The 20,667-nt window shown below is 43.6% G+C and overlaps 1 protein-coding gene across 1 annotated transcript in view; it reads left to right on the forward strand.

Annotated features, from left to right (window-relative positions):
- PKHD1 (PKHD1 ciliary IPT domain containing fibrocystin/polyductin) overlaps positions 1 to 20,667 on the forward strand; it is a 255,192-nt gene that overhangs the window by 41,577 nt on the left and 192,948 nt on the right. The window contains exons 30-34 of the mRNA XM_075049823.1: positions 1,172 to 1,239; positions 3,834 to 5,447; positions 5,617 to 5,760; positions 13,464 to 13,677; positions 18,137 to 18,287. Of these exons, the coding sequence (XP_074905924.1) occupies positions 1,172 to 1,239; positions 3,834 to 5,447; positions 5,617 to 5,760; positions 13,464 to 13,677; positions 18,137 to 18,287 (2,191 nt within the window). The remainder of the gene's footprint in view (positions 1 to 1,171; positions 1,240 to 3,833; positions 5,448 to 5,616; positions 5,761 to 13,463; positions 13,678 to 18,136; positions 18,288 to 20,667) is intronic.

Genomic DNA, 20,667 nt, shown 5'->3' on the forward strand with positions numbered 1-20,667 from the left:
GTGTGTGAATGCCTGTACTTTCCTTAAGATATAAATTTCATTCTCTGCCCTAGTTGGTATTTTAGGGTTAATCTGAAAAGGAAGGTAAAAGTTTTCACAAATTCTGTACCTAACGGTGAAATCTGCAGTGTGGTATAAAAATTATGAATAATTATCAAGGCATTTATTGATCTGTGGAACCCAAGTCAGCAAACTGCTAATGCTAGTCAATTAACTCCCCTTGGATCAGTAGGAGGCAGGAGAGAAACATTTTAGAAAAAACAGTTGATTTGATGAAAAATGCATATTCAGGCAATCAAAGGTATTCACAGATTCAGGTCAAATGCAGATAAATCCTGCTGTAGGAAAACAGCAGAAGAAAAGAAACACTTTTCATGAGAAAAACAAAAGCTAGTTTGAGAAATAAAAAAATGCTTTGTTTGGAGAATTTTTAAATGATGCTATTTCCATCTTTTAAGGTGACACTTCAAGTTCATGCCTAGATAAATGTGGTATAAATTAATTAAAATGTGGGGGAAACCGGACCTGAAAACGGGACGCAACAATACATTCATAAGCAGCACAGTTTTTCCCCTCAGCCCCGCAGTTCTCATCCATGGCAGCTGCTAGGAATGATCCTGAAACCATGGTATTGGGGAGAGGAGCTGCTTTTATTGCTCACGAACCACCCTAAGCTTCTTGTTGCATTCATGAGCTTCAGAAGGAGAAAGCCTGTGGTCAGTGGGATGACATGCAGGGCTTCATCCCATCTGATACTGGAGTCTGTTAGCGGTCTGGTGGAAAGATGTAAAGAAGGCAGGCGGCTGGGATGTCTCTTCAATTCACTTGCATCTCTTGTCTGTGGGCATAGCTACAGTGGGATCTGTTTGGCAAAAAATCCCCTCTTTCTTGCTTCTTTTGACGGGCAATTCATTTGCACCTCATGGACTAAATGTGGCCCACAGGTTGCCACTTGATAAGACAGTGTTCGTAATAGATGTAGCTCAAATCACACAGAAAAATTTGGAGCGCAGGGTGGTCTTGTCACTGTGGCATTGAACAAAGGGGATGCGCCAAATGGGTGTTTGGCCTTCGAACCTAAAAGGAGTTGTAAGAAAGAATAGTACTACAGCAGGAGAGAAAAAGATAAAAAACCACCCAAACCCCTTTCTACGTTGCTTGTGTTTTGCAGGGTTGAGCCGTTAATCCAGTACCTCTCGGAGATCTTCAGCATAGAGCCGTGTTGTGGCTCCTTTCTGGGTAAACAGCGTCGGTACATCTGCAGCCACTTATGGAGGTTAAAGGGATCAAGGGCACGGTTTTCCTGCAGGAATGGAAAGGGCATCCCATTTCACATCAGTTTAAATGAGGGTGTTTTAAATCTGTGACCCTTTATTATGTAGACATCAACTGGCAGACAGCAGCAGGCTGGAAATGTGGGATTGTAGTGAGCATCCCTCCATCTGGTTGGCTGGCTCAAGGCTCCCTGTGCTTTGAATTTGATTTCCCCAAGTGTTTGCTCATGTATCCTTGCATGTTCCCATTGGGAAAACAAAGCACGCCCACACCTGACTCATCTGTGCTGTTTCTTTCAGTCCTTACGCCTCCATCTTTCAAGGCTTTCTGTGTGAAAGTTAGGTGGAAGGCAGCGTACAACTGTGGTTTGGAGCAAACAATAATTTCAAGTGATCCCAAAGGGGATGTTCATTTTCGTTAAGTTGAAAAGACAAAAAAACCCCCTTTTTCAATGTTAATTTTAATCAAAAGTGAAATATTTATTAATCCCTTTCCAAGCTTTTAAACACTGGAAATAATTTAAGTGTGTTTCAGAGCAAAACAGCACTGAATTAGAAAGAAAAGTTTTACTTTAAATCTTAAAAAGCAGATTTGAGGTGGTTGATTTATTTTGTCATTTGGCTGGGGGTGGGGGAGAGTTGAATCCCTGTAGTGAATTTTACATGAGCCCTTAGAAATGCTTTTATAGAAGACAGAGAAATTCTTTGATGCAACTTCAGGTCCTCCACAGATTGCTCTCCCTGCCTCATAACACATTTAAAGATACAAAAATTCAGAGGCTTTGTGGTACATGATTAGTTCAATAGTTTGTCAAGTGCCCAAGCCTTGAAAGGTGAGAGTGTGGATAGAGCCTGGATAGCAAAAGCTCTCAGTTTTGAAGATTAAGCTATACTAAAAAAAAAAAAAAAAATAATTATTGCACCCTTTTCATATTTAAGGGTAAATTGAAATGTAAATAAGAGCTGATTAACTCTTTAGCTGTAGTTTTATGAATGGCTTAAGCTGATTTAGAAACTCATCGCTGCAAAAAGCACCAGTCCTTTCCCCCCCTTATCTCTAGTCTTTTGTTAACACTTGTGTGGCCATCTGGATTAAGGATTTGAGCTCAATCAAAAGGAACACCGTTATAAAACAACTTCATTTTTCAGCCAGATCATGGGAAAAGGAAGGGCATAGGATTAATGGATAAAGAGGTTAAAGCAAGGCAGAGCAGTGGGAGTACCAGTATTGCAAACTAAAGGAAGATGGAGAGAGGCTTCAGCTGGGCTCTGGGCTTGGAAGCATGGGATTAGGCTGGGAATGCTGGAGGCTTGTCATTTTTATGATTATCACTTCCCTAAAATCCAGACTGCTGCTTCTTCAGTGCTGCTTTTAGCACCCTGGGAAGCAGAGCAGATACCCCTGCTTTGCAACTTTATGTAAACCCAGACATCAGGATTCACTCTTATTCCAGATAATTAGCACCTACTCTTAGTGCCCAGGGTAGTAGCAGAGACTCCCACGGCTGCTTCTCCTGTCAATGCGAGAGGGAGACTCCAGTGCCGTGTCCTAGAACAACTGTGTGGGTCAGACCAAAGACAGCCTGTCTCCCAGAGCGACCCAAAACCAGGATGCTTTAGGAAGATTATATGAGTGGAGGAGTGTTTGAGGATACTTCTCTACAATAATCTTCAAGCTTCCAACACTGGACACATGGACAGTTCCAGCTGGAGGTCATAACTTTGTGTCTAACTCCTCCTGAATTGCTTTTCCTTATGAATGACCCTCTTGGTTCACACCAAGAGTCTGTTTATCCATTTGCTGTCTTCTGTGGTCTTAAGTAAAAGCCCAGGGAATAAAGCCATCCAGGCAACCCCAGGGGAATGCAAACAGCCTGCCTTCTTCCAGGCCATGCATGGGAAACCCTGGTCAGAGTTGCCTTTGGAGTGGAGGGGAACTGCTCTTCTCTTCCCCTTCCTCTTCCACCCATCTTAAATGGTGCAGACTGGGAGCATATAAGGAGGGGAGGGCTGGAAGCATTCATCAGTGTATCAGCTTTTCTGGTCAGTGAACTCCCCAAAGGCAAGTGACCATCAGTGCGTGGCAAATCTGGCACCCTGCCTGAGTGGCCAGACAGAACTGAAGACTGAAGGAAGGTCTGTGGTTGTGGCTTTTTGTTTGAAAGTAGACATACCACATTCTGCTTCCCTGTGTGCAACAGGACCAAACCATCTCTACCATCTCCCCAGCTGCCTGTACAGTCTCATTCCCTGAAGAGTTCAGTCTCTCTTTACTCTCAGGGGTCCTCTCACAACAGCTTCCTCCAGTTCTGTGGTGGCTTTCTACTGTCATTTACTGCCACAAAGGTCCCTGGCTATCTATCTGATACCGTAGCCTGTTGCCCACATAGGATTATCTTGATACATGACTGCTATTATCTCTAGCTGTTTTGTTCCAAAAAAAAGGACTTCATTTCTTCTTCCATGCTTAGTAGCTTTATCATGGTTTGTGATTGTTCACAGTCATTGACTCCTTTCCTGCATATAATGTCCTTCCTATTTATTTTGTTTTACTCCTAGGTGGAACACTGCTCACAATCTCTGGGGTGGGCTTTAGCCAAAATCCTGCCCTGATTTCTGTTTCAATGAACAGGCAAACCTGTACGGTTACTCACTTGGCAGAAGAGACACTTTGGTGCCTGACGCCGCCAGCTGCTAATTTGTCTACTGAAGATTCACAAGACATCTCTGTCAGAGTAAATGTAGTCATCAGCAGCAGGTCACTTCAACATGCTCTCTTTGCTAAAAGGACCACCACCTTTCATTACCAAAGAGCTTTGACTCCTCTGATTACTGTTGTTGAAATGGAAGTCACAGACAGCAGCCTGCTCTTGAGCATCCAAGGGATAAACATCACTGGATCTGTGGCTAAGCTTGGACACAGCGAATGTGAACTTGAGTTTCAACGCGGCAACAAGTCTGCAATGTTTTATCAGTGCTCTTTGCCACTGAGCAGCCTGGAACCTGGGACTTTCCCCATCCAGGTTATCCAGAGGCAGCTAGGATATGCTCGTGTGACAGCGAGGCTGCAGGCCCTTACAATAACTCCACGGATAACATCCATATTCCCATCGCAAGGATCAATCTGTGGTGGGATGTTACTCACTATATCTGGTGTTGCTTTAAAATCCAGGAGGAATTTGGTACAGGTCAGCCTGGACAGTAATTATTCCTGTGAGATCCAGAACTCTGATAACGATGCCATTAGTTGTGTTGTCCTTCCAGGGGCCCGTTCTTTCCATGATCAGTGGTTGGCAGAGGCATCTTGGGCTCTTAATGTCACAGCGACTGTCAATGGGATCCGCAGTGTCTGCCTTGGAGACTGTACGCTCCACCTTCACGAGCAGTGGACCCCCCTTGTAGACTTGGTGACCTGGGACACCGATGGGACATTCACCTATGTGACGATCAAAGGACACAGGTTGGCATGGCCAAGTGATAGCCCCATGGTACGCGTGAATAACCAGACTGTCTGCAAGGTAACTTTCTGGAACGAGACCAGCATCGAGTGCCAAACAGACTGCATTGCCCCAGGGCAGCACAACATTTCCATATCCAACAGGAAAAGTGGTCGAGCTTGCTTCAGAAAGGCGTCCAGTGTTCTCACCATCCTTCCTCAGGTGTATCGGTTTTATCCACGAAACTTCAGTACCAACGGTGGAGGCCTGCTCACCTTAGCAGGCTCGGCACTGAAAGGAAAGAGGATGACTTCTGTTCTCGTTGATTATCACCCTTGCCTCATTCTCAGTGTCACCTGCGTAGCTATTCAGTGCACGGTGCCTCCGGGTAATGGGATTAGGGCTTTGAGTCTAAAAGTAGACGGCATCTCCTATTACCTTGGAAGAATAAGTTACAACGAGGAGTCTACTCCAGCTTTCCTTTCGCTTTTTGCAACTGGTCTCCTTTTGACGATGACAGTATCGCGGGTCACAGAGATGGGCGCCATCCACATGTTCGTTGGAGACTTTGCTTGTGGTAACGTCACCATCGCTCGCTCTACTTTGCGGTGCTTGGCTCCTCGGCTCCCTGTTGGCAAGTACCGTGTACTGGGCCTGGATGTCCCCAGGGGCTGGGCTTCCTCCAACCTGACGTTCACCTCTCGGCTGATGGTGACGGCTGTACGTCTCAACTGGGGTGAGTCATGAAGGCTTGTTGCAGCTCCTCCATGGGGTGCAGTGTGAGGGACTACGGTGACTGGGGGTTTTTTGGTGTGAAAGCGAAAATTATGAATTAAAAAAAATACCCTTGTTGACAGCTGACTGGCGAGCTCTGTCTTAAATCCCATTTTCTGTCCTTTTCCAAGGTGGCATGAATGGAGGAGCAGTTGGCCTGCATGGAACTGGGTTTTCCCCAGGGAAGACTTTGGTCACAGTCTGTGGTGCCAGCTGTGGACTGTTGGGCAACACGACGGTGACTGACCTGAGCTGCTTCGCCCCACGCTTACACGGTCAGCTAAGACACAAAACCTGGCATTGTGTTAAAAATATCCCCTAAAAACCTGTTTTGACCCAAAAGTGGGGGGTCCCAGTGTATTTCATCCCAGGGGAACAGAGAGCAGCAGCAGCCCTGGAGAAAAGAGAAGCACCAACATAGATAGCATTGAATTCTGGGTTTTGAGCTCAGTCCAAAGACAATTGCTGTCAGCGGGAGTTTTTGTGTCAGTGGCCATGGGCTTTGGGCTAGAATCATCACACGTCTGTGGTCACGCAGGCTTTGTGGGTGGGTGTGAGATGTGCACAATGTCAACAGTTCTTTGTGGCAGCTATTCCTTGGGAAAACTCTCACGTAAAATGTGCACGAGGGCTGTAGGGTTGGGTACCCAAGCACTTCTCTTGGCCATCATGACCATCTTAGTGAGTTGAGCTCCCTTAAATGCCTTTTCTTCTGCTGCTCCATACATTTTGTGTTTTGGCTGCATGATGGGACGGCTTCAAGGGTGTAAGGGGGTGGGAGGAAAAGGGTGAATAACTGGGAGGGTGAACAAATGATGTACTGTGGCTGGTTCATACATTTGGGAAGCTGGAGATGAGGATTTGAATTCCTTGAGAGGAAGATGGGATCATCCCATGGCCAGAGCATCCTCCTTAACTGGAGACAGGCAGCAGGGAATGATGCCATGATCTCAAGCTCTCTTAAAGAGACAAATAACCCTGCCTCAATTTTGGAGGAAAGTCTTCAAAATGGGCATTTTCTGGGACAAGATGCATTTTCTGCCTCTTCTACTGGCAATGCAGTATTAGGCTCCTAAGATCTGCAAAAGGCAGGATTTAAGACTTTTAAATCTCACCCTGGGACATATGCCGTTCCCCAAATGCTGAGCACAGAGCACCTCTCCTGGTGATGCAACATTGCAACACTTGCTAGCATAACATTTCAGCCCCTTCGTAGCTCTGATGTTAGGAGAACATCCTGACATCTACAGAAATATTTGCTGTCCTGTGGCCATCCAGAGATCCATCATCCCTGTGACCAAAGGTCCATGGCCTCTTATCCTTGGTGGACCTGGAAGAAAAGTGGCAGTGAGAGTGTCCATCAGGGTAAATTGCCAGGGTTTTGCTCTGGTGTGTGGCATCTCCAACCTTCAAAATAGTCACAAGTCGACTAGATTAGTTGCTGAGAAATGAGTCCAACATGAAATTTAACGTTCTTTTGAGGAAGGGTTAGGACAAGAGGCATCCAAGGGTCCTCTTCAGCCTCATTTATTCCAAAATTCTAAATTTTTTCTTGTCATTTTGGACAGTTCCTTTCCTCATCCATGAGGAATACTAAAAAAACTGGAGGGGGGTTGGGGAAAGGGCTTTAAAACCCAACAACAGGCACTCAAAAGGAGACATCAAGAGAGCATAAGGGCTCAATTTTTCTTTGTTTTAAACAAGTTCTAGGCACAGTCTACAAAACCGCTTTTTTTTTTCCTAAACAAGAAAAAAGACATGGTGCTGGACTGCTAAAAAAAAAAATCAGAGCACAAAAAGGGAAGTCTGGTTATTGCAGAAAGAATAGCAGAATAAAAGGTAATCAAATTGATCCAATCTGTGAAAACATTAATAACTGTGTTCAAAATTCACTGAGTGGTAGGCGGCAGAGGGAGCCTGGGAAAAAACCATCTTACAGGCAGGACCACAATGCTTATTACTGACACTAGATGTCAGCAAGTGAATGCTGATTGCTGCCCGCTTGCTGGTTGCATTTCTGGAGAGAAGATACAAAGGATGTGTTGCCTCACTAACCAAAGGGACACAGGCACTATTGCTTTGAGGCCAGTTACAAGACAACCCTTCTCTTCCCTGCCGTGGATTTTGTAGCGTGCAGCCTTGCAAATCTCACCAGTTGAGTTGCAAAAATGTTTTTCTGTCGATGAAGTATTTACAAGAAAATGTTTGGGTTTCTTTTTTTTTATTATTTATTAAATCTGTGAGAATTTGCTGGGCTATTTGTACTCCCTGAGACAGGCACATTCAGCCCGTGCACATCTCCATGTGGCATTGGTGAATCTGTACATAGAGCAAGATGCTTTCCAGAGGGCTTTCCCCTAATATTTAGGGGATTGCACGCTCCCACCATTTAGGGCACGAGTGGATTTATTAAGTGCAGTTAGTCCAGTCTCGCCTCGTGGTTTATGTGCTGCTGTTTGCCTGGGGAAGTTTTTACCACTTGGCACTCGCACATCCAGCGCTCAGACCTTTCTTTCACGGCCTCGTCCACATGGAAGAGGTGGCGAAGCGACTTCGGGGACGCGGGACCATGAGCCGTGAAGGAGATGAGCGGGATAAATCTGTGATGCCCCTGGGCCCCTTTGGCGCGGAGGCTGGTGCGGCCAGGTTGGACGCTTGTCTGACATTTCCCGACGCTGCTCGTGGACTGGGTGATGAGAAGTGAAGAGTTCAAGCTGCGTTTCTTCTGTTACGGCACGCTGTGAAGCAGAAACGCCTTCCCTCCGGCTCCGCGGGACGTCAGGTGGCAGCTCGCTGCCCTTGGGTTTCAGCGCTGGGTCATGTTGTGTCTGGCTTAAGATTAGAGATGTTCACGTGGGAATCCCCAACCGGTCCATCTAGCTTCCTCATGTGATCAAATCCACAGGGCAAGGCTCTGCAGGTAGGAAATGGGACTGGTTTCCCGTTTAACAGGCTGTTTTCTAAAATGCGAGGAACCACCGGTCTCAGCAGGATCCATCCCTAAGCGTGCCCCACGGGGTCTTCCCTTGTTGAGCGGGGTTGCAGCAAGGTTTGGGTTTGATCGCTGGCAAGAGCTGGGCACACTAAGTACTGAAACGGGATCAGTCCAGAGCACAGGGAATAGGAATGCAAGCCTAGACTCTTTTGTGAAAACTCGTCTTTTGCAAGCTGCAGAAAAATCGAATCAGAAGAGAGCTAAAATTTGAATTTCGCCCTTAAAGCTTAAGAAAATTAACAAAATTAAAGAAAACATTAACAAAACCACACTCCCTTCAAGGAAAAACAAAACCAAACCAAAAAACCCAAACCAACCCACAAGTCAATAAAGGCCTGGTAAAGACATAACTGGTTTGATCCCAAGAGCTCTCCCCTTCTCTTGTTCTTGCTTTGTTACTCGTGTCGCAGCGCTGTTGATGAGTGCAAATACAGCTGTAGATTCTGTTCAGCTCAGGTTTAAATTTACAGAACACATGGTTAATGTCCGTGGTATTGAATTGTGCTCCTGTGAAAGATGGGAAGACTGGCAGGAAGCTTGAGGCAGGTGAGAAAATAACTGAATATTCCTATTAGGCGATATTAGGGTAGGTACCATGTGTAAATTTTGCAGTAAGCCACTACCTGAGATTGTATGTTTGACATTGAGGTGAGGGTAAAGAAGGCACCTTTAAAAGGAGATGAACTGATAAGAAGATCCATCAGGGAGAAAGCTTAGACTGGTATAACTGGTTGCACCAGTGTGCTTGGAATAACAGGTCTGACTTTAGGGCTTTGATGTAACAGCTCTTGGGATCTTGGTTAGCGAGTCCTGGACCTGCTGTTGGCCAGATTACATTGGCAAAAGTGGATGTTTAGGGAAGAGGATTTAGATTAAAGGCTAGAAGTGGAATGAGGCTGGTTTAAAAGGAACAAGACATGGCTTGGTGGAGCTCTTTGTATGGGGTGAGAGGAGGGAGAGGAATGAGTTTTGGTTGCAGCAGTGCAGGTGTACCAAGGAGATGCAGTGAGCTAGAGCCAAGGGGGACTATAGCCAGGGAAATGGGGTGATTTGTATGAGTAAATGCAGAAGACATGAAAAGGGATGTGTTGTGGCAATTGAGACCTCAGTAGAAGCCAGGGCCTCTGATGTTTATTGTGGGGATCAAACCAAAGGATCCAAATGGTCCCTTCTGTCTTTGAAATCTGGAAATGAAATTAAGAAAGAGAAAAAAAATATGCATGTTGATTACATGGCAGGAACGTTCTGACAGTGAGATCTATCAGGCGGTGGAATAGATGCTTGCAAAGTCACCTCCTGGGACTTCTGAAACTCGGCTGTGCGAAATGAATGTCTCCTAGGGAGCAATTCTTCATAGGCAGAGATTGGACTTGATGACCTTAACAGGTCTCTTTTTTTTTCTCTCCCTTTTTTTTTTTTTTAACCTTTGTCTTCTCAGCTAAGCACATGTTAATGTTATGCTCCGCAGTCCATTCTGTGAGCAGTGGATAACTGGGGATGTGCGGTTTGGCACCGGGACTCCTCGGGCAATTGTTCAATCAATCTGCAGCTGCCCTGGGAACTCCTGTAGGTTTTAGCCTCATCACATGTCCGGCAGTTGTTATTAAACAGTGACCCAGAACAAAGCCCTTGTGCTGAGCATCCCAGGATCTTGGTTTAAGCCAAAGTATCCCTCAAAGACTGGGTTGGGGGCAGTCAGTCCCTAACCCATTACCTACACGCAGAGATTTGGCTGCCGTTGTGTCTGATCTCAGAAGAGAAGCTGTAATGGGGTGAATGCATTCATCTCAGTGATGGGATTGTATTACACGTGATTAGCAGGTTTTATCTTTATAGGGAATATAAAGCATAAAGAAGCTTCATTCTGGGATTTGAACACTAACCAATTAAGCAGGGAGAAGAATTGTGTCCCAGAACGGGCAGACTATCCTTTTAGGGCATACTAAGAGTTTTGCGATCTTTAGTTGATATTTTTTGGTACTGTTGTGGCAGGAGACAATGGCACCAATAATACCAAGGGATATTTGTGTTTAATGGTCAGACGAAGGGGGATGAAAGGCCGAGACTTCCTCCTAACTGAGAAAAGATATTAAATCCTCCGGGAGCAAGGGAATAGGAGTACCTCGGAGATCCCGAAGGAAGCGATGAGAAATGGACGTGTCCTCAAAGAGTGGCATCTCCATCAGATGGACAGGAGCTGTAGGGTGTGGAGATGGAATCCCTCCCTCCTTCTGGTGGAGAAGCAGAAAGTGGTCCTAGGTTTGATTCTGGGGTGTATAGATGAAGCAGGATTTTCTTGGGGTTTTCTTCTACCGATCTCTTTACAACCCTTTGTAACCATGCTCTTTAGCTTAGATTTTATAAATTAATACCTTCATTTGTCCAGTTTGATGTAAAAATTATTTCAGCAGTTGGCAGGATGCAAGGCCTTCTGTTCCTACAGGTATGATAAAATTGAGATGAGGGCACTGGAGCACATCAGAGATGCCCAATTTCCACGTAACGTTTTGGGGGTATCCAAAGGTTGACAGGCTGTTCTTCTGCTGAGCTCTAAGGGCTGTGCAGGAAATATCTTCTGGTGGCCTACATTAGCCAGGCAAGTTCTTGGACAGCAGCAAGGTATCTAGGAAAATATTCAGACCCTGAGATTCTGTGGGTCATTTCTAACATTCCTCCTAAAATAGGGTTCAGCTGTTTTTCTACCCAGGAAAACTCTGCCATGTTCTTTTCAAGACCACAAAAGAAAACCAAAGCCTCTTTTGATTAGCTCAGCAACCTGTTGTTTTTTCTTAAACTGTGGAATGTGAATTTAATCTTCCTTTGACCACCCACCTTCAGAGGGTGGTCAAACACTGGAACAGGTTTCCTAGAGAGGTGGTCGATGCCCCAAGCCTGTCAGTGTTTGGACAATGCCCTTAATAATATGGTTTAACTTTTGGTCAGCCCTGAATTGGTCAGGCAGTTGGACTAGGTGATCATGGTAGGTCCCTTCCAGCTGAAAATATTCTGTTCTATTTGGTTATTCATCTAAGGTAGCTGTACATTCTCCATTACCTCATCCGAGCTTATCACAGCCTTTCATGTCACAGGGAGAATAGAATAGTAAAGCAGAAGGAGCTGTTATACCTTATTACAAAAGGGGAACAAATTCTTTTATCCACAGGAAAGTTGTGGGTTTGTGGAGGAAGGAAAGGGCAGTGCCACCTCTGCTTGGATGTCCTTTATGTTTGCTAGTTATGAGAAGTTTTCAGCCTCTCACCGGCTGAAAAAAAAGCATACATGTTATCTCTTTTGGAGAAATTCCTGTAATGAATTGGTTCTGCTGCAGGTTGTTGCAAAGGCAATTTCTTTGTAGTATTTAGTCCTCTTGGATGGTATTCACTTGCCAAAACACAGGTATCTAGTGCTACTTAAAATGCCCTTGGAATGGCAGCCTGGCCTCAAGGAAGATGCAAGGCTTCTGTGGGAACTACAGAACACCTGAGGTGGCTCTAGACATAATTTCTGGACAATAAAGGCAAAATATAGGCATGGTGCCATCATTCCTTTAGGCTTCTCTGTCTATTACTTGTCGCTCTCATGTTTACACGTAGGTCTTCGAGGCAGGGATTGTGTTTGGCTGTGTTTGAATGGATGCCGAGCAAAAGAATTGTCACTGGATTTGAGGAAGGAAAGAGATTAAGCATATTGTAAAATGTGTGAAGTAATGATGTGGGTAACTTTTTTCACACTCTAAATCCAGAGAAGAAAAATACAGAGAAAATGTGAACTCTTTCTCTGAAGTTCAGAGCATATGAAATGCCAGGTTTTAATATTTCAAAGAACACCTGAAACATTAAACAGTTATAAACTTTTCAAAAATACCCCATATGAAATAATCATTTTTAGCAAAAAGCACTAAATCTTTCAACATAGGAAATACAGCATTTTCATATTTTTACCATTTCAAAACTAGTTTTCACAATTGCTTAGGAGCCAAGACATTAATTGACAATGACGCTTTCCCAGCAAACAAGACACCTTCTGAACAAGCTGGAACTGAAAAAAGCAAACAAAAAAAATCCTTTCTTGATAAATTCTCATCAATTGCATTTCTGATACTTGAGGAACACTTTTGCATACTACAGTGCAGACTGTAATACTGTCCACAGACCTTTTCAGGAGTTTGTTACAACTGTTTGATTAGTTTAGGATTAATGAAAATTCTCCAAAAGTCTTTACATGTTCAGGGTTATGAGAGAAACAGTTTTGATCCCTGGCATGGTTTAATACTTAAAGGATTCCTTTTTTAAATTATTAAAACCAAACATTTCAACTGATCTGAACTTCAGTGACAGTTCATATTTTTTTTCAGCATTTTTGTCTGGGTTTAGAATGAGAAATCCTACTTTCTGTTCACACCACTTGCTCCTTAAACACACCTTAAAGCAAAGTGGCTGCTCCCATTGTACTTCGTACCGCATCCACGGAGTCAAACTTGGACCGAGCCTCTAGTCACACTCAGGTACAAAGCAAGGTGGGAGATCCCAGATCACACAAGTTCTCTAGAAGCCCTCCAAGCTGTAGCAATGCTTTCACGAAACCTGTTTCTGGATTTCAAAGTTGTGATAGATATTAGGTTGTCACATCTGCCTGGTAAAAGATTTGTGCCTGATGTGTAAACCATGGTCTGTCTTCCCCAGAAGAAACGTTCATGCTCGTATTTAATCCCATATGTCACCTCCTCCCGGACAGAGCAATTTGATCCCAAAGACCATCCTGGTGCTCATCGCACAAACGAGGTTATGTGGTTGCTCACACAAAGCAAAAGGGGCTGAAGGAGTTGCATGGAGACCTACTCATCCTCAAAAAAATGCACCAAAAGGGAGGTTGGGACACGCACATCAGGAATCCACAGTGACAACTGTCAGTTGCTAAAATCTGCTTAGCATCAGTGGCGTGTAGGCTGCTTCGGGTTATTTTTTTCCTCTCCTGTCTTTACAGCTTCTTTGGCCATTCTCTGTGGCCTGACGCGTTCTTCTGCCGACTGCCGCGAAGCCGGAGCCACCTTCGTTGAATGTGATGTCCAGGTCACGGTGGGTTCCTATCACCAGGGACGATCTGTGCCTTACCTGTACGTCTGTGAGGACAGTCCACCTCAGTGGCACCGGAGGGACATCAACCCACCCCAGAGGCGTTTCGCTGGACTCTTTGTCAGGTCAGTGCTGTGTCTCTCCAACCGCTGAGTGGGCCCACCCATGAGTAACATCCCCCAGAAGGTATTCTACCTTTTGCAGAATTGGCCCCTGCCAAATGATGGACTGAAGGAGCAAATTCCTAATTCTTAGGTTGATGCCAATAGAGCAATTTAGCCTTGAGACCACTAGAGAGCTCCGCTGGGTTGTGAAATTCATTCCTGGTGTCTATCAAAGCATCTCTATTCCCCCCTCCTTCCCTCCCATCTTTTTAAAGTGTTTGAGAGACATCAGAAAATCCATCTCGTAAACAGCCTGCTTTGTTCCTTCTTAGGTTTTAATATTTATCTTCTGATCCAAAGCAACATCTGGTGGATGCCAATGGGGAAAAAGATTAGGCATTATGAAAAGCAGAAGTCTTTTTTTTTTCCTTCTTTTTTTTTTCCCCCTTTCCTCTCTCCAAGCAGTTTCTTGAGTAAAAAGTCACAGAGAAAATTCAGCAGGCTGTGCAATATTTACTCAGCAAGGGTGCTCAGGCACTTACTCAAAGCTCAGGCTTTGCAAATCCAAGGCCAAGTTGCCCAGGAGTTTAAACTGGTACCGTTGCCTTTAATGGAGCGGTGGGGATTTATGCCTGCAGAGCATTTACTTCTAGGAGTAAGAGGGAGGTCTGAATGAAGGAATAAACAGATGAAGAAAACTTCCCAAAAGACATTAAACAAATAGAGAATTAGAATATTGCTGCAATGCATTGCCCAGGATTTGCTGTACACGGTGAACCCATTCCTGGCTGGTGCATGATGCTGCAGCCAGGTATTTCAGTGGAGCTGCAGAGATTTGGTCCTCATCTTTATCTGCTCCTTATGTCACAGCTGGTGTTGTGAGTCACCAGAGGGACTTCTGGATGCCCTGTGTTGAGGGAAGAAAGCCAACTGGCATTTACTGAACAAAGACAGCAAGGCACAAGTTGCACAATTTTTAAGAATTGTTTCAAAAATTAAAAAAAAAAAAGTAAAAAAAAAGTATCTTTGCACTGTTACAGCATCTGCCTGTCAGTCTGTCATTTCGTCCCCACCAGGTTTTTTAATTTGACCTGGGTTTCATAAGGGATGGACATCTTAAGAATGACGAAATTCTTGTCAGTTTTGAGAAAATCTGTGTGAGGCAGAAATTACTTTCCTGTTGAGGGAGAGGAAGGTAGAATTCTGCCCTGATCTGTTGTTTGTACAGCTGGCCACCTGACATGTCCAAAATCACTTTGTGCATCGGTAATGTCCTGTAACATCCTAGGAGATGGGGAGGACAGTTCTGTTGGGGGAGATAAGAGTAGGGAGACTTAGAGGGGGGAAAAAAAACATCCTGAAATTAAACTAATTTCAGCAGTTCTATTGCTCCCAGAATGACTTGTTTCGAAACAAGAAACTCCACGAGTTTTGCCTTGTCTAGATGTATTTTGCTTTCCTTTTCCTGGGGTTACACACATCAGTGTAACCCCAAACCAGGTAACCTACAAACTTGAGAGCAACAGGGCAACCCAACATCTGTCTCTCTGGTTTTTTGCTTCCTGTTCCCTGGGTATCAAAATTGTGCTCAGCTCTTTACTGATAAAAATGCACCTGCAATGAGTCTCTTCCTATGACTATTTTTCTTCTTGCTCCTTTTCTTGGTTTGGGCTGCTACCGCGGAGGAAAAAGTCATGCAGTCCATTTGCTGACTGCTTCCTTATTGTTTTTCACTGTGCTTTTGTCCAATTTAATTGTGAATGTCCTAGAGACAGGGTTTATTATTCCTTCAGGGAATCCTATCAGGGAGATATTTCTGAATCAAATCAGTCAACTTTTTCTTACCTACTATTTTCCCATTTTTCCAACTTCTTCGACCTCTTTGTTATTGTCCTTAACTTTTCCTCCTATTGTGCTCATGCTTGTCTAGTAGTCAGAAATTAAAACTTGGGCTGCCTAGGAATTTTCCAGAGTACTGATGTTTTTTCTTGTGAATCTATTTCTAAACTAGTTCTTGCTGAAGGGGAGCGAGGACAAACAAGATTGATTTCAAGTGAGTTTCCTGCTCTGAAAAATCTGGGGAGAAGTAGAGGAAGGGAGAGTTTAAAGTCATCCAAATTACTTATTTCAGAACTTTTGAAAACATTTTTTTCAAATTTCAGTTCAGAAAAATGTTTAATTTCAAAAAGTGTTAGAAAATGAAAATGTTCAAACCAGAAAAGAACTATTTTGGGAATTCCTGAAATAATACACATTGATTTCTGTAATTAATAATCATAACTAATAATAACAATAATAAAAATTATATGGATTTGAATTCTGCAGAAATGTTCAAGAATTAAGACATTTGTCCCAGGATGGGGACAAGACTACTGAAATCATTCCTGGCTTAGCTGCACATTAAATCTCTCCTGTTCTTTCTTACTGGTTTTACAGTGGTTTGAATAAAGCTTCCCCCAATCTAGACTGTACTAGAGCCTATACTTTATGAGCACTTGATGGCAAATGCATATTCCTTAGAAGAGGTGCAAGTCTTGCCATTAACAACACTGGCACCAAAAGACATCCCTGAATTCCCTTTAATAAGTCACCCCTTCTTTTCTTGCATTTCCTTTAAACACTTCAATTTGTTCACAGTTTTCCAGCATCAAGGTTTTGGGATGCAGTTACTAGTGGACAGGGAGGAAATGGCTCTTTGCCTACACGCAAAGCTCGTTAACTTTTCGTAAAAAGACATGAACAACCACGCAGAGGTCCTTGTATTGACTTCAGCGCCTGGCAAATTGGGCTCGTGCCCTGTGTCTAGCCAACAACCACCCCCTTCTGCCTTTAAAACAGTTGGTTATTTAAAAGATGCAGCTTTTTCTTGTAACATTAAACAGAAGTACTATGCGGTCTTGAAAGATAGCCCAGTCCGCTGAATTATTGTACAGGATGAGCAGTTCTCAAAGTGTTGCTATCAAAAGCAGGTGTAGTTCACTATGGCTGGCTTTTGATTATTGATACAGCAGAGAGAAGGGTTCATTTAAATATAGAAACAAAAAATCACTGTTAAAAAGGTTCAGCTACTTGCAGAAGGCTTTTTATTTTTTTTTTTTTTTGGTAGTTTCTAATGTGGCTGCTTCCTTTAACACTTTAACCCTGAAAAAGGGCAACTGAACAAATACCCCTTAAATGCACTGTCAGAGCAGCTCTTTGTTTGTGCAGTGAGCTGCCACATCCAGCATGGTTTGAAAACTTCAGGTTCATCAAACCATCCTGATCATCAGACTTCCAACAAAGCTGAGTGTTGGGTTTTGTATTGGGTTGATTTTGGTAAAACTTAGGCTCCTAACTTTGGCACTTTAGAAAATCCTGTTAGATGGGGCTTTCAGGAAGCTCTGAAAATCCTGGTCCTACCTATCTGATCCCCTATTTTTTGTTGAGTAAATCACATTATGAACTCTGTCCTTCCTTAGCTATTCAGAAAAGTGGTGTTAATTTCGGAGCTATGTCGGTGTTGCTGTAACTCCTCTCCTTTCTGTTCTCCTTCCCCCAAGCTGCAGGTGTGTATCTGATGGTGGGGTGGGGAGAGGAGGAAGAAGGAGCAATGGCTGAGGAAGGAATGAAAAGTGTCATTGGATTATCCTGTCCTGATCCAAAGCCTGTAGAAGTAAATTTGGAAGTTTTCCCCTCGTTTTGAGGGATGTTGGATCTTGTAGCTCCCCATAACGAGATGCTACCAAAGTCAGCAGCAAGACCAAGGAAAAAAATGTTTCTTCGCCACCACCTTTTCTATGACTTCTTCCCCCTATGCAAGGGGAGGTTTTAGAGCAAATGTCTGTTAGTATAACTGGCACATATATCGAATCTGCTTAGTCTGGGCTGTTAAGTAAGTTTAATTAATTTACTAAGTTAATGTTCCAATGCTAGCAACAAAGCATCATTGCAATCAGCTGGGTAGCAGGAATTGGAACCCCTAAATGAGCTCATTTTTTCACAGTTGGAATTAGGGACCAGTTAGCCAGTTGTGTGGTTTTTCCAATTTCTCCACTTGCCCTAGGGGAGTTGCAAGTTATTCATTCCCTATTGCTAAGTGTGAGCAAGATGGGGAGGGGGGAGACACGAGCAAACCTCACTCCATGTAGGAGTCCATCTTTGATCCTAACACTGCTGATTCCCTAGCTGTTGTCTGCACTTATCTTCCTGCCTTGGTCCTAGAATGGCATTTGCTACTGTTTGTAATAGTTTGGGGAAGCAGAAAGGCATCACTGAGAGATATTTACTGCATGTATTTTCATCCTGAGTGTGTGCAGATAAAGGGGGGAAAAACAAATAAACAATAAAAGAATGGAAACAAAATTACAGAAATTTGCAAAGTTTGACAAATGGTGGCCAGGAGTTGCCACAAGCTAATGGCTTGCAATGATTAATAAGAGTAAAAATAATTGCATTTCATTAAGATTGATGACACCCCATTTAACCTCCCTTCTCGTTTCAGCCCTAAAGTGGAAAGAGATGAAGTTCTCATCTATAATAGCTCCTGTAACATTACCATGGAAACTGAGGCAGAGATGGAGTGTGAGGGAGCTAATCAGCCAATTACCGCCAAGATTACTGAGATATGGAAAAACTGGGGCCAGAACACTCAGGTATAATCAAATCTTTTTTACAGACTGATTCAAACAGCTTAAAATTAAATTTGTAATATTGTGTACATTTAAAGGGGGCAAAAAAAAAACAATTTAGGCTGAGCAGCAGCAATATATAATATTAAATGCTTTCCAACTTTGAATAGCAGTTCTAATGCAGTGCAGCTGAATTAATGCTTAACTATGGTTAATCAAGTATTTTATGAGACATAAATGAGCTTTACCTTATTTTCTGGGCAATGTATATCCTTTTTAACACTATCCTTTTTTTTATATAAATTCAAAGCCTGTTCTAAAAGTGTTATTTTCTGTTACCTGAGCAAAAATCTTAGCCATGAGATACAGAGTTTCAGCTGTCTGGCAAAGACTTAGCGTTCAGCATTTGTGCAGCTCTGGTTATATTTGATTTTTGCTCCTTTTCAGTATCTGAAGCAAAACGGGACAGGCTTCCCAGTGCTATGTGTGGGTATAGCAAGAAGAAAGACATATCCAAAGAGTTCATAACAAAAAAGTGTGACTCTGAACTAACATAATTGTAAGGCTCTACATCTAAAAATGTTCATTGCATACCTAAAATGTCCTAAAAGGAGTCCTCACGGTGTTGCAGAGTTTTTGGGGCTGTTGAGCTGAATACTGGGTTGTGCCACCTGTGAGAAGAAATTTAGAGGGGCTGGGTATTTGGTGAACATCAAATATCTCCGTCAGCATCCTTTCCAAAGTGAGCAGCTCCTGAGAAGAGGTGGAGACCTACGACATACAGGGCAGTGCAAGTGGGAAGAGTTTCACACCTGACTTATGATAAAAAACAAACACTGGTTTTTATCTATTAAATCAAATTATCGTGCAATCTTCTCAGTATGGTTGAAACCTAGGAAACTGAAGTTTGTTTGCTCAGCGTTGATGTTAAAGCTACCGTGGTAATTTGTAACTCTGCTGTCTGTAATGACATTTCTTTTACTCCACAACCCCACCCCAGAAGTAGCTGCAGTGTCCTGGCAGAGTAAATCTGGTGTGTTTCTGGCATCACCTTCTGGATCTTTTACTAAGAGTCTCTGAATATTTGCCCTACAAATCTACCGTAGGTGTACGTTACTATTGCAGCTGAGTATCCTAAAATACAATTCCTTTCCTTCACTCTGTTAAGTCTGTCCTTGCTGCGTGAAGGAATGTCACATGTAGCCTTTTACCTATTAGTGTTCTTTTGCTAGTCAGCCTTGGTAGTTACGCTACCAGAAACGTGCCCAGGTAAGGAGAAAACCAAGCCAAAAAAAAAAAAAAATCACTAGCTGGCAAATGCAGGAGGGCAGCAAAGAGAAGTGCTCAGGCAGGTATCGGATCAAATGGTAACTACTCCTTTCATTCATATTTTCCTTCCCGAATGTGATAAGGGCATCTCTACTGCCCTAAAGCCCGGGCTGCAGCATAGAGGAGCTGTTATTACCTACGGTTGGCTGTGATCTGAACAGCTCGGCTGTCACGGGTCCTGTAGTCTTAGTAATGAGATGATGACAGGTTGTCTTTTGACTCAGGTGGGAGCAAGAATAGGAAGAAGTAGTAAGGTTTGTCCCCGCTGTGGTTTTTCTGCTCGGGGTGGGGAAAATCGAGGAAGTCCTAAGTGTCCTGAATCAACGAATTCATTCAGGGAGAGCAGGACGAAACCAGCAGCGCTTTTAGATCCGGGATTTGCTGCTGCTTAATGAACCCAGCAGGCACTTGGAATCATTTTATCCCTCTTCCCAAAACTGTCCTGGGTGAGCAGAGGTGGATGGGTGGGGAGTTCAGATAAATGGTTTCAATTTTGGTCCCTTTCTAGCTGACAGCATCCCGTTAAGATTTACGACCTGGTGCAGCATATGCATGCTTCACTGTAGAGGTTTAAATCATGTCATGTGAACTGGCCTTACCTTTCCAGTGGAAATAATGGTCCCCAGGTTCAGCACCAAGCAGTGAAATGCATTAATAGCACCACGTGCCTTAGGATAATGGTGCTATTAGCAGGCAGCACAACTCTGTGTACAAGTAATGGGACTGCATCTCTTTATAATAACATCTGGCACTTCTATTGCACTCTCATGCAAGGATCTCAAAGCGCTTCATAAAAAAAGGGCCCGATCCGTAGCTGTTCTCAGCATAGCTACACCATTCAGTGTTTTGTTTTCTGTTTATTCTTCTGCCAGCTGAATGATGCCTGGGCAGGCTGATAGCTCAGCAGGGTCTTAACACAGCTGGGAGGGTTGGGGCGGGAATGATTAGGTGATGATGGAGCAGGATTAGCTCCAGGATGGCATTGGAAGTAAAAAGAGGCATTGCAGAAAGGCTGACAGAGGCTTGTATTATCAAGAGCATGGAGAGGGCACTGGCAAGAAGCGGGTACAACCTT

This window comes from Buteo buteo, chromosome 17 (assembly GCF_964188355.1).
Source record: "Buteo buteo chromosome 17, bButBut1.hap1.1, whole genome shotgun sequence".
In the NCBI taxonomy this organism is placed as follows: Eukaryota; Metazoa; Chordata; class Aves; order Accipitriformes; family Accipitridae; genus Buteo; species Buteo buteo.